General features: G+C 46.2%; 1 protein-coding gene across 10 annotated transcripts in view; it reads left to right on the forward strand.

The window, feature by feature from the left end:
- The window catches only part of LOC144495209 (nipped-B-like protein), a 728,344-nt gene that overhangs the window by 533,223 nt on the left and 180,424 nt on the right, over positions 1–14,697 (forward strand). For all 10 annotated transcript variants that reach the window (XM_078215273.1, XM_078215271.1, XM_078215278.1 and 7 more), the window contains one exon: positions 3,498–3,551. In XM_078215273.1, coding sequence (XP_078071399.1) covers positions 3,498–3,551 — 54 coding nt within the window. The remainder of the gene's footprint in view (positions 1–3,497; positions 3,552–14,697) is intronic.

The raw sequence follows: 14,697 nt of genomic DNA on the forward strand, positions 1-14,697 counted from the left end.
TGTTCCTCAGGGATCAGTGCTGTTTGTAATATATATAAATGATTTGGAGGAAAATGTAACTGGTTTGATTAGCAAGTTTGCGGACGACACAATGGTTGGTGGATTTGCAGATAGCGATGAGGACCATCAGAGGATACAACAGGATATAGATTGGTTGGGGGCTTCGGCAGAGAGATGGCAGATGGAGTTTAATCCGGACAAATGTGAGGTAATGCATTTTGGAAGGTCCAGTACAGATAGGAAATATGTACTAAATGGCAGAGCCCTTAAGAGTATTGATAGACAAAGGGATCTGGGTGTACAGGTACACAGGTCACTGAAAGTGGCAATGCAGTGGAGAAACATAGAAAACTACAGCACAAAACAGGCCCTTCGGCCCCACAAGTTGTGCCGAACATATCCCTACCTTTCAGGCCTACCTATAACCCTCCATCCTATTAAGTCCCATGTACTCATCCAGGAGTCTCTTAAAAGACCCTATTGAGTTTGCCTCCACCACCACTGATGGCAGCCGATTCCACTCGCCCACCACCCTCTGTGTGAAAAACTTTCCCTTAACATTTCCCCTGTACCTACCCCCCAGCACCTTAAACCTGTGTCCTCTCGAAGCAGCCATTTCCACCCTGGGAAAAAGCCTCTGAGAGTCCACCCGATCTATGCCTCTCAACATCTTGTATACCTCTATTAGGTCTCCTCTCATCCTACGTCTCTCCAAGGAGAAAAGACCGGGCTCCCTCAGCCTATCCTCATAAGGCATGCCACTCATCCAGGCAACATCCTTGTAAATCTCCTCTGCACCCTTTCAATCTTTTCCACATCCTTCCTGTAATGAGGCGACCAGAACTGAGCACAGTGCTCCAAGTGGGGTCTGACGAGGGTCTTATATAGCTGCATCATTATCCCCCGACTCCTAAACTCAATCCCTCAATTGATAAAGGCCAGCACACCATACGCCTTCTTAACCACCTCCTCCACCTGCGGGGCCGATTTCAAAGTCCTAGGGACCCTTCTGAAGGTTCTTCTGATCCTCTACCGTACTAAGAGTCTTTCCCTTTATATTGTACTCCTTCATCCCATTTGACCTGCAGAAGGTAGTCAAGAAGACATACGGCATGCTTGCCTTCATCGGCCTGGGCATTGAGTTTAAAAATTGGCAAGGCATGTTGCAGCTTCATCAAACCTTAGTTAGGCCACACTTGGAATATAGTATTCAATTCTGGTCGCCACACTACCAGAAGGATGTGGAGGCTTTGGAGAGGGTACAGAAAAGATTTACCAGGATGTTGCCTGGTATGGAGGGCATTAGCTATGGGGAGGAGTTGGAGAAACTTGGTTTATTCTCACTGGAACGACGGAGGTTGAGGGGCGACCTGATAGAAGTCCACAAGATTGAGAGGCATGGACAGAGTGGATAGTAAGAAGTTTTTTCCCAGGGTTGAAGAGTCAATTACTAGGGGGCACATGTTTAAGGTACGAGGGGCAAGGTTTAAAAGAGATGTATGAGGCAGATTTTTTACACAGAGTGTGGTGGATGCCTGGAACTCGTTGCCGGCGGAGGTAGTGGGAGCAGATACGATAGTGACTTTTAAGGGGCGTCTTGACAAATACGTGAATAGGATGGGAATAGAGGGATATGGTCCCTGTAAGGGTAGGGGGTTTTAGTTAAGTCGGGCAGCATGGACGGTGCAGGCTTGGAGGGCCGAAGGGCCTGCTCCTGTGCTGTAATTTTCTTTGTTCATTGTTCTTGTTCTTTAGATGCAACCTGTCCTTTGTCCCACCTGCCCCGGAAGAGACCCCAATGATCCAGATATCTGAAACCCTCCCTCCTACACCAGCTGTTTAGCCGCGTGCAGCTGTACTATCTTTCTATTCCTAGCCTCACTGGCATGTGGCACAGGGAGTAATCCTGAGATTACAACCCCAGAGGTCCTGCTTTTTAACTTTCTTTCTAACTCCCTAAACCGCTGCTGCAGGACCTCATCACTCTTCCTACCTATGTCGTTAGTACCAATATGTACCACGGTCTCTAGCTGTTTAACTTCTCCCTTCAGAATGCTTTTTGCCCGTTCAGAGACATCCTGGACCCTGGCACCAGGGAGGCAACGTACCACTCCTTGACACCAGATCTTCCACTTCCCACTTCTTAGTCGATGTTGCTGGGCTGACTTACCCCAGAATGCACCAGTGAAGTCCCTCAGCCGCCTCTAGCAGATGACCATGAAACTTTGGTGGGAATGCAAGTACTGAGTATGTTACGAGGCTTTGAGGTGATTTAGGCAAGTTGACAATGGGAAAATATATGGCAGATGCGGTATAACATGGATAAATGTGAAGTTGCCCACTTGGACAGAGAAACAGAATGGCAGAGTATTATTTAAATGGTGATAGATTGGGAAGTGTTGACATACAAAGGGTTTTGGGTGTCTTTGTACACCAGTCATTGAAAGCAAGCATGCAATTACAGCAGCAGTTAAGGCAGATGGTATGTTTGTCTTCATTGCAAGACGACTTAAGTACAGGAGCAAGGATGTCTTGCTGCAGCTAAAGGGTCTTGATGAGAAGGCACCTGGAATATTGTTGTGGGTTCCTTATCTGAGGAAGGATGTTATTGCCATGGAGGGAGTGCAGCGATGGTTTACAAGACTGACTCCTGGGATGGCACGACTGGCATATGAGGAGAGATTGGGTCAACAGGACCTGTATTCACTGGAGTTTAGAAGAATGAGAGGGGATCTAAGTGAAACATGTAACATTCTGACAGGGCTTTAGAGACTGGATGCAGGGATGTTGATCCCTCTGGCTCGGGGGTGGTGCAGAACAAGCAGTCACAGTCTCAGGATATGGGGTAGGTATTTTGGACTGAAATGAGAAATTTCTTCACTCAGAGGGTGGTGAGCCTGTTGAACACTCTACCAGAGAAGGCTGTAGAGGCCACATCACTGAATATATTGTAAGAAAGAAGTCAGTTTTCAGACTCTGAAGGTACCAAGGTGTGTGGGGAGTATGGTGTTGACATGGAGGATCAGCCATGATCATATTGAATGATGAAACAAGCTTGAGTGGCTGAATGACGTACTCCTGGTCTTATTTTCTCTGTTTGCTTTTGTTGGGACGTTGTCAGGAAGCACTGACACACAGTAATTGGAAATTTAAAACACTTCCCTCAAAAGGCAGTGGATGCTGGGAGTCAGTTGGAGATTTCAAAACTGAAATTGATACCATCTTGTTAGATAAAGGTCAAATAAATGGAGTGTCAATACAGAGCAGCAATAAGCTGATTGTTGAAACAATCAGGAGGACAGAAGAGCCCACTCGTATCTATCTTCCCAAAAAGAATTGAAATGGAATTTGTTACATTGGTTACATTAACACTGCAATGAAGTTACTGTGGAAATCAGTTGTAGGTTTTGTGTAGCTCCTGATTGCTGCCACTGTGGAGTAACAGTTTGCTTCCTTGTGGCACTACTGTTGACAGCTGTCTTTCATCTATTTTACAGGTTGCTGCATGCAGGGATACTGGGTACGATTGGTTTGAGCAGCTTCTTCAGAATGTAAGTACAATGTGGCTAAGGTTCTCATTGTTTAAGAGGATAAGTTAGGCACAGGTTATTTGTATTGCTGCTGGGAGTTTAAATATCTAGTACAGAACTGGGTGGCAACCTATATTGGACCTGGAGTCTAGAGATTACTCATCATAATCATAGAAATCATAGAAACCCTACAGTGCAGAAGGAGGCCATTCGGCCCATCGAGTCTGCACCTACCACAATCCCACCCAGGCCCTACCCCCACATATTTTACCCGCTAATCCCTCTGACCTACGCATCCCAGGACTCTAAGGGGCAATTTTTTTTTAACCTGGCCAATCAACCTAACCCGCACATCTTTGGACTGTGGGAGGAAACCGGAGCACCCGGAGGAAACCCACGCAGACACGAGGAGAATGTGCAAACTCCACACAGACAGTGACCCGAGCCGGGAATCGAACCCGGGACCCTGGAGCTGTGAAGCAGCAATGCTAACCACTGTGCTACCGTGCCGCCCTCCATTGTGCTACCGTGCCGCACAGGCACAAGCAGGAATAGGACTCATCACAGGTGAGGAAGGATTGGGTGTAGATTGGGGAGCGAGTCAAGAGTCTTAATTGTCTATTAGTTGCATGTTTAACTTTATTCAGGTGGTGCATATTAACTTCACTTATGCTTCAATATGTAGGAAGAGAATAAAACTCCTTGTTGGGTTTAGATGTGCATGTTTGTAACGTGTGTCTCAAAATAAAACTTAAAGGCATGGAAATTAAGATCTCGTGCTATCCTTCACCTTATCTGAATTAGAATAAACAGCTTACCAAACAAATGCATTAATTTACTATTCATGCTGTTGAAGTCTTTCATAATTCTGAAACAGTAACTGATTCCTATCAAGAGTTATTTTTTTTCCATTGGGCCTTTTCCTGTGTTTAAATTTTATTTATTAGTGTCTTAAGTAAGCTTACATTAACACTGCAATGAAGTTACTGTGAAAATCCCCCTAGTCGCCACACTCCGGTGCCTGTTCTGGTACACGGAGAATTTAGCATGGCCAATGCACTGAACCAGCACGTCTTTCGGACTGTGGGAGGAAACCAGAGCACCCGGGAGGAAACCCATGTAGACTCCACGCAGTCACCCAAGCCGGGAATCGAATCTGGGGCCCTGGCGCTGTGAAACAGCAGTGCTAACCACTGTGCCATCATGCCGCCCTTTGTTCTTATCATGGCTCTTACATTCTTCCACAAATCGTCCCTATTGCATTACTCAAATATGGGTGCCCAATAGTGGCCTAATTGTCCAACTGTGGTGAAGCAGAAGGAGAGGGGAGTGACTATGTGTTGGAATGTCGGGGGAAGGAGGTAAAGAGACTGGGTGTATCAGAGAAGGAGGGTCAGAGAGTGGGTGTGGGGGGGGGGAGGGGGCAGAGAGTGGATGTGTGGGGAGAGGGGGCAGAGTGGGCATGTCCCTATGATTCTAAAGTGTCTTTTTTCATTAGTACTCAAGTTTTGGTCAAATGCAGGTTAATTAAAGAATGTCAGCAGGTATTTTTTTAATGAACAAAGCATGTTTTACTAATGTTAGAGTTTTTGAAGAGGTAACAGAGGGTTGATGAGGCCAGTGTTTATGTGGTGTACATGAATGTTAAACAGGCATTTAATAAGTTGATGCACATGAGATTTGTGAGCAAATTTAGACTCGTGAAATAAAAGGGACAGTATCAATATGGATGTAGCATTGACTAAGTGGCAGGATGCAGAGTAGTGCTGAATGATTTTCTTTAGACTGGAGGAAGATTAATTGTGGCACTCACCAGGGATTGATGTTGGATGCCCTGCTTTTTCTGATACGTAGTAAGACCTAGACTTTGGTTTACAGGGCACAATTTTAAAATTTGCAAACAACATGAACTTGGAAGAAAAGTTTTTTTTTACAGTATAACTCAGACATCAGAGGGACGTTTTTTACACAGAGGGTGGTGGGGGCCTGGAATGCGCTGCCAAGTAGGGTGGTGGAGGCAGGCACACTAACATCGTTTAAGACTTACCTGGATAGTCACATGAGCAGCCTGGGAATGGAGGGATACAAACGATTGGTCTAGTTGGACCAAGGAGCGGCACAAGCTTGGAGGGCCGAAGGGCCTGTTTCCTGTGCTGTACTGTTCTTTGTTCTTTGGTTGCTGCATAAGATAAAGGTACACGGAGTTGGGGGTAATGTGTTAGCGTGGATTGAGGATTGGCTATCTAACAGAAAGCAGAGAGTCGGAATAAATGGGTGTTTTTCCAGTTGGCAATCAGTGACTAGTGGCGTGCCGCAGGGATCGGTGCTGGGGCCTCAACTATTTACCATATACATAGACGATCTGGAGGAGGGGACCGAGTGTAGGGTAACAAAGTTTGCGGATGACACACAGATGAGTGGGAAAGCAAATTGCGTGGAGGACACGGAGAGTCTGCAGAGAGATTTGGATCGGCTAAGTCAGTGGGCAAGGATCTGGCAGACGGAGTATAACGTTGGTAAGTGTGAGGTTATCCACTTTGGAAGGAATAATAGTAAAATGGACTATTATTTAAACGGTGAAAAATTACAACATGCTACTGTGCATGTCCATGCTACTGAGGGATCTGGGGGTCCTTGTGCATGAATCGCAAAAACTCAGTCTGCAGGTGCAGCAGGTGATCAAGAAGGCAAATGGAATGTTGGCCTTTATCGCGAGAGGGATGGAGTATAAAAACAGGGAGGTCTTGCTGCAACTGTACAGGGTACTGGTGAGGCCGCACCTAGAGTACTGTGTGCAATTTTGGTCCCCTTATTTAAGAAAGGATATATTGGCTTTGGAGGGGGTACAGAGAAGGTTCACCAGGTTGATACTGGAGATGAGGGGGTTAGCTTATGAGAAGAGATTGAGTAGACTGGGCCTGTGCTCATTGGAGTTTAGAAGGCTGAGGGGAGATCTTATAGAGACATATAAGATAATGAAGGGGCTAGACAGGGTAGAAGCAGCGAGGTTATTTCCACTTACAATGGAAACAAGAACTAGGGGGCATAGCCTCAAAATACAGGGGAGTCAATTTAGAACAGAGTTGAGGAGGAACATCTTCTCCCAGAGGGTAGTGAATCTTTGGAATTCTCTGCCCAATGAAACAGTAGAGGCTACCTCGTTAAATGTGTTTAAGTCACAGATAGATTTTTAACCATTAAGGGAATTAAGGGTTATGCGGAGCGGGCGGGTAAGTGGAACTGAACCCACTATCAGATCAGCCATGATCTTATTGAATGGCGGAGCAGGCTTGAGAGGCTAGATGGCCTACTCCTGCTCCTATTTCTTATGTTCTTATGACTTGTGAACTGTGAGGACCATAGTGTAGAATTTCAAAAGGATATAGATTGGTGGAATGGGTGGACAAGTAACAGATGTAATTTCATGCAAGGAAGTTTGAAATTATTCAGTTTGGTAGAAAGAACAAGGCAGAGTACAGGAATGAGATGGAGAATCTGGTGAACTGGTGCAGCAACAATAATCTCTCCCTCAATGTCAACAAAACAAAGGAGATTGTCATCGACTTCAGGAAGCATAGTGGAGAACATGCCCCTATGTACATCAATGGGGACGAAGTAGAAATGGTCAAGAGCTTCAGGTTTTTAGGTGTCCAGATCACCAACAACCTGTCCTGGTCCCCCATGCCAACACTATAGTTAAGAAAGCCCACCAATGCCTCAACTTTCTTAGAAGACTAAGGAAATTTGGCATGTCCGCTATGACTCTCTCCAACCTTTAGAGATGCACCATAGAAAGCATTCTTTCTGGTTGTATCACAGCTTGGTATGGCTTCTGCTCTGCCCAAGACCGCAGGAAACTACAAAGGGTCGTGAATGTAGCCCAATCCATCACGCAAACCAGCCTCCCATCCATTGACACTGTCTACACTTCCCGCTGCCTTGGAAAAGCAACCAGCATAATTAAAGACCCCACGCACTCCAGACATTCTCTCTTCTACCTTCTTCTATCAGGAAAAAGATACAAAAGTCTGAGGTCACGCACCAACCACCTCAAGAACAGTTTCTTCCTTGTTGCCATCAGACTTTTGAATGGACTTACCTTACATTAAGTTGATCTTGTGGGGCCGAAGGGCCTGTTTTGTGCTGTAGTTTTCTATGTTTCTCTCCACCCTAGCTATGACTGTAACACTATATTCTGCACTCTCTCGTTTCCTTCTCTATGAACGGTATGCTTTGTCTATATAGCGTGGAAGAAACAATACTTTTCATTGTATATTAATACATGTGACAATAAATCAAATCAAAGAGCACAGAGAATTAAAGTACAACTCTAATGGGGTTGCAGAAGCAGAGTAACTTGAGTATACATTATACAAATCATTGAAGATAGTAAGACAGGTTGAGAGAGACCGGTGGATAAACCAGACAGCATCCTGGGCTTTTATAAGTATGGGTATCAAGTACAAAAGCAAGGAAGTTGTGATGAAATTTTATGAAACACAGGTTCGGCCTCAATTGGAGTATTGCATTCAGTTCTGGGCACCACACTCACCGCCTCCTATTTACCATGGATGTGCAATCTCTCTACACCTCCATTCAACACCAGGATTGCCTGAGAGCTCTTTGCTTCTTTGTTGAAAAGAGGCCTGAACAATTCCCATCCACCACCACTCTCCTCCGCCTGGCTGAACCCGTTCTACCTCTCAACTTCTTCTCCTTTAACTCATCCCACTTTCTCCAAATCAAAGGAGTAGCAATGGGTACCTGCATGGGTCCTAGAACATAGAACAGTACAGCACAGAACAGGCCCTTCGGCCCATGATGTTGTGCCGAGCTTTATCTGAAACCAAGATCAAGCTATCCCACTCCCTATCATCCTGTTGTGCTCCATGTGCCTATCCAATAACCGCTTAAATGTTCCTAAAGTGTCTGACTCCACTATCACTGCAGGCAGTCCATTCCACACCCCAACCACTCTCTGCGTAAAGAACCTACCTCTGATATCCTTCCTATATCTCCCACAATGAACCCTATAGTTATGCCCCCTTGTAATAGCTCCATCCACCCGAGGAAATAGTCTTTGAACGTTCACTCTATCTATCCCCTTCATCATTTTATAAACCTCCTCCGCTCCAGAGAGAACAGCCCGAGCTCCCTCAACCTTTCCTCATAAGACCTACCCTCCAAACCAGGCAGCATCCTGGTAAATCTCCTCTGCACTCTTTCCAGCGCTTCCACATCCTTCTTATAGTGAGGTGACCAGAACTGCACACAATATTCCAAATGTGGTCTCACAAGCTGCGCTTATCTTTTTATGGAGTATGTGGAACGTTCCTTGTTCCAGGCCTACTTGGGTCCCCTCCCACAACTCCTTTATTGGTACATCGGTGACTATTTTGGTGCTGTTTCATGTTCTCATCCAGACCTGGAAAAATTCATCAACTTTGCTTCTTTCTGTCTCCATTCCCAGCAATATACTATCTACCAATATCTATTACAAGTCCACTGACTCCCACAGCTGTTCGCACCCTACATTCTGTAAGGACTTCATCCCTTTCTCTCAGCTCTTTCGCCTCTGTCGCATTTGTTCCGATGATGCCACTTTCCAAAGTGGTGCTTCTAATGTGTGCTCCTTCTTCCTCAACCGTGGATTCCCATCTACAGTTGTCGACAGGGCCCTCAACTGCGTGCGGTCCATCTCTCGCGCCACAACCCTCACACCCTCCCCTCCCTCCCAGAACAAGGATAGAGTCCCCATTGTTCTCACATTTCACCCCACCAGCCTCCGCATACAAAACATAATCCTCCTTTTTCGCCAACTCCATCGCGTGATGCCAACACTGAACACATCTTCCCTTCACTCCCTCTGTCAGCATTCCGCAGAGACCGTTCCCTCCGGGATAACCTAGTTCATTCCTCCATTATACCCAACACCTGTCCCGTCACTCATGGCACCCTCCCGTGCAATCGCAGAAGGTGTAACACCGGACCCTTTACCTCTTCCATGCTCACTATCCAAGGTCTGAAACATTCATTCCAGGTTTAGCAGTGTTTCACTTGCACCTCTTTCAATTTCGTCTATTGCATTTGCTGCTCCCAATGTGGTCATCTCTATATTGGAGAGCCATGTTGTGGAGATGCCGGTGTTGGACTGGTGTGGGCACAGTAAGAAGTCTCACAGCACCAGGTTAAAGTCCAACAGGTTTATTTGAGTGACTCACCTGATGAAGGAACAGTGGTCCGAAAACTCGTGATTCCAAATAAATTTGTTGGACTTTAACCTGGTGCTGTGAGACTTCTTACTATATGGGTGATCGCTTTGCTGAGCACCTTCGGTCTGTGTGCAATCAGGACCCTGACCTTCCCGTTGCTTGCTATTTTAACACACGATCCTGCTCCCAAGCTTACATGTCTGTCCTTGGCCTGCTGCAATGTTCCAGTGAAGCTCAACGCAAACTGGAGGAACAGCATCTCATCTTCCGGCTCGGCACTTTACAGCCTTCCGGTCTCGATATCGAATTCATCAACTTCAGATGATTAGTTCCACCCCACCTTAACCCCTTTGTTTTCATTTTATTTAATTTTTAACTGTTCTCTACCTTTTATTTCGTTATTGTCTTTCTTCATTTTTCTCTCTTCCCAGCCCCCCCCCCTTCCTTACCTTTTCTCCCGTTCCCCCTTTTTCTCAATTTTATGTCTCTCCCACCCAACTCTCCACCCCCACATCTTCATCTGTCATAGTTCACCCGCTGATTTCAACTTCTCTGCAGTTGGGCCACTCACACCTTCTATTCTCTCCATGGACTGCCATTAGCAGCCTTTCCCCTTGTTTTTGTGGCTATGACTCATCTTTCATTCCCTCATCCTGCAGTATAAATATCTCCCACTTTCTATGCCTTTCAGCTTTGGCAAAGGGTCATCTGGACTCGAAACGGCAGCTCTTTTCTCACCTTACAGATGCTGCCAGGCCTGCTGAGCTTTTCTTGCATTTTCTCTTGGCCCCTGGAACATTACCTGTCAGTAAGATCGTGGCTGATATGATGTAACCTTAAATCTGTTTTCCTGTCTGTCCCCCACATTCCTCAACTCCCTTGTCAACAGAAATCTGTCTAATGCAGCCTTGAATATACTCAGTGACCCAGCCCCTACCAATCGCTGGGGGAGAGAATTCCGAAGACTTGGAGAAGAGAGCTTCTTTCTTATCTCCATACTAAACGCAAGACTCTGTATTTGCAAACCCTAGTTTTAAATTCCACTATGAAATGAACAGGGATATCCACTTCTTACTGAAGTCTAGGTCTGAGGTGTTTAGGTCAGGTGACCCTGACCTACACAAAGATGCCAAAAAACAGTACTGGACCAAGCTAGAGTCCCAGGCAAGCCACATGGACCCCCGCTGACTATGGCAAGTCTGCAAGACAAAGAAAATTACAGCACAGGAACAAGCCCTTCGGCCCTCCAAGCCTGCACCGACCATGCTGCCCGACTTAACTAAAACCCCCGACCCTTCCGGGGGCCATATCCCTCTATTCCCGGGGGCCATATCCCTCTATTCCCATCCTATTCATGTACTTGTCAAGATGCCCCTTAAAAGTCACTGCCGTGTCCACTTTCACTACCTCCCCCGGCAATGAGTTCCAGGCACCCATCACCCTCTGTAAAAAAAATCTGCCTCGTATATCTCCTTTAAATCATGCCCCTCGCACCTTAAACCTGTGTCCCTTAGTAATTGACTTCCACCCTTAGAAAAAGCTTCTGACTATCCACTCTGTCCATGCCTCTCATAATCTTGTAGATTTCTATCAGGTCACCCCTCAATCTCCTTCGTTCCAGTGAGAACAAACCAAGTTTCTCCAACCTCTCCTCATAGCTAAAGCCCTTTATAGCAGGCAACATCCTGGTAAATCTTTTCTGTATCCTCTCTAAAGCCTCCACATCCTTCTGGTAATGTGGCAACCAGAATTGAACACTATATTCCAAGTTCAGCCTAACTAAGGTTCTATAAAGCTGCAACATAGAACATAGAACAGTACAGCACAGAACAGGCCCTTCGGCCCACGATGTTGTGCCGAGCTTTATCTGAAACCAAGATCAAGCTATCCCACTCCCTATCATCCTGGTGTGCTCCATGTGCCTATCCAATAACCGCTTAAATGTTTCTAAAGTGTCTGACTCCACTATCACTGCAGGCAGTCCATTCCACACCCCAACCACTCTGCATAAAGAACCTACCTCTGATATCCGTCCTGTATCTCCCACCACGAACCCTATAGTTATGCCCCCTTGTAATAGCTCCATCCACCCGAGGAAATAGTCTTTGAACGTTCACTCTATCTATCCCCTTCATCATTTTATACACCTCTATTAAGTCTCCCCTCAGCCTCCTCCGCTCCAGAGAGAACAGCCCTAGCTCCCTCAACCTTTCCTCATATGACCTACCCTCCAAACCAGGCAGCATCCTGGTAAATCTCCTCTGCACTCTTTCCAGCGCTTCCACATCCTTCTTATAGTGAGGTGACCAGAACTGCACACAATATTCCAAATGTGGTCTCACCAAGGTCCTGTACAGTTGCAGCATAACCCCACGGCTCTTAAACTCCAACCCCCTGTTAATAAAAGCTAACACACTATAGGCCTTCTTCACAGCTCTATCCACTTGACTGGCAACCTTTAGAGATCTGTGGATATGGACCCCAAGATCTCTCTGTTCCTCCACAGTCTTCAGAACCCTACCTTTGACCCTGTAATCCACATTTAAATTTGTCCTACCAAAATGAATCACCTCACATTTATCAGGGTTAAACTCCATTTGCCATTTTTCAGCCCAGCTTTGCATCCTATCTATGTCTCTTTGCAGCCTACAACAGCCCTCCAGCTCATCCACTACTCCACCAATCTTGGTGTCATCAGCAAATTTACTGATCCACCCTTCAGCCCCCTCCTCTAAGTCATTAATAAAAATCACAAAGAGCAGAGGACCAAGCACTGATCCCTGCGGCACACCGCTAGCAACCTGCCTCCAATCCGAAAATTTTCCATCGACCACCACCCTCTGTCTTCGGTCAGACAGCCAGTTACCTATCCAATCGGCCAACTTTCCCTCTATCCCACACCTCCTCACTTTCATCATAAGCCGACCATGGGGGACTTTATCAAACGCCTTACTAAAATCCATGTATATGACATCAACTGCCCTACCTTCATCAACACACTTAGTTACCTCCTCAAAAAATTCTATCAAATTCTATCAAACATGACTTGCCAATTTTTAAATTCAATGCCCCGGCCGATGAAGGCAAGCATGCCGTATGCCTTCTTGACTACCTTCTCCACCTGCATTGCCACTTTCAGTGACCTGTGTACCTGTACACCCAGATCCCTTTGCCTATCAATACTCTTAAGGGTTCTGCCATTTACTGTATATTTCCTATCTGTATTAGACCTTCCAAAATGCATTACCTCACATTTGTCCGGATTAAACTCCATCTACCATCTCTCCGCCCAAGTCTCCAACTGATCTATATCCTGCTGTATCCTCTGATGGTCTTCATCACTATCCGCAAATCCACCAACCTTTGTGTCGTCTGCAAACTTACTAATCAAACCAGTTACATTTTCCTCCAAATCATTTTTATATATATATATATATTACAAACAGCAAAGGTCCCAGCACTGATCCCTGAGGGATGCCACTTGTCACAGCCCTCCATTCAGAAACGCACCCTTCCACTGCTACCCTCTGTCTTCTTTGACTGAGCCAATAACAGGCTACAAGATGAAGGCATGTAAAATCGCTGGCACCAATACACCCCTCCCTGACGAGCTCAATGCAGTCTATGTCCGTTTTGAGCAAGAGGTCAGCGAGAGCATGTCCTCCACCGTGGAAGCCCTGGATGAATCTGTATCTGGGATCACCATTGCAGATGTCAGAGCAACTTTCTCAAAGGTCAATCCATGGAAAGCAGCTGGCCTGGATGGGGTACCCGGACATGCACTCAGATCCTGCGTGGACCAGCTGGCAGTGGTATTCGCAGACACCTTCAACCTCTCTATACAACAATCTGAGGTCCCTATCTGCTTCAAGAAGACGGACATCATCCCGGTACCTAAGAAAAGCCAGGCAGCGTGCCTTAATGACTATCGGCCGGTGGCTCTGATATCCATCATTATGAAGTGCTTCGAAAGATTAGTTATGGCACGAATCAATTCCGGCCTCCCAGATTTCCTGGATCGACTACAGTTTGCCTATTGCCGCAGCGGGTCTACAGCAGGCGCCATCTCCCTGGCCATGCACAACCCTGGAATACTTGGATAACAAAGACACCTATGTTATACTCCTATTTATCAACTACAGCTCAGCCTTCAACACCATTATTCCCACGAAACTCATCTCCAAACTCCATGGCCTGGGCCTCGGCACCTCCCTCTGCGACTGGATCCTGAACTTCCTAACTCACAGACCACAATCAGTCAGGATAGGCAACAACACCTCCATGATCATCCCCCACACTGGTGCCCCACAAGGCTGTGTCCTCAACCCTTTACTATACTCCTTATACACCTATGACTGTGCGGCCAAATTCCCCTCCAACTCGATTTTCAAGTTTGCTGATGATGCCAACGTAGTTGGTCGGATCTCAAACAATGATGAGACGGAGTACAGGAAAGAGAGAATCTGGTGAACTGGTGTGACGACAATAAACCCTCTCGCACTGTCAACAAAACGAAGGAGATAGTCATAGACTTCAGAAAGTTTAGTGGTGGACATGCCCCTGTCGACATCAATGGGGATGAAATAGAAATGGTCGAGAGCCCCAAGATTTTAGCTGTCCTGTCATGGAGTCATAGAGGTTTACAGCATGGAAACAGGCCCTTCGGCCCAACTTGTTCATGCCGCCCTCATTTTTAAACCCCGAAGCTAGTCCCAATTGCCCGCATTTGGTCCATATCCCTCTATACCCATCTTACCCATGTAACTGTCTAAGAAGATCTGCAGAGAGATTTGGACAGGCTGAGTGAGTGGGCGAGGATATGGCAAATGGAGTATAACGTTGAGAAATGCGAGGTTATACACTTTGGAGGAAATAATAACAAATGGGATTACTATCTCAATGGAAACAAATTAAAACATGCTACCGTGCAAAGGGACCTGGGGGTCCTTGTGCAT

Source organism: Mustelus asterias, chromosome 6 (assembly GCF_964213995.1).
Source record: "Mustelus asterias chromosome 6, sMusAst1.hap1.1, whole genome shotgun sequence".
NCBI classification, from domain to species: domain Eukaryota; kingdom Metazoa; phylum Chordata; class Chondrichthyes; order Carcharhiniformes; family Triakidae; genus Mustelus; species Mustelus asterias.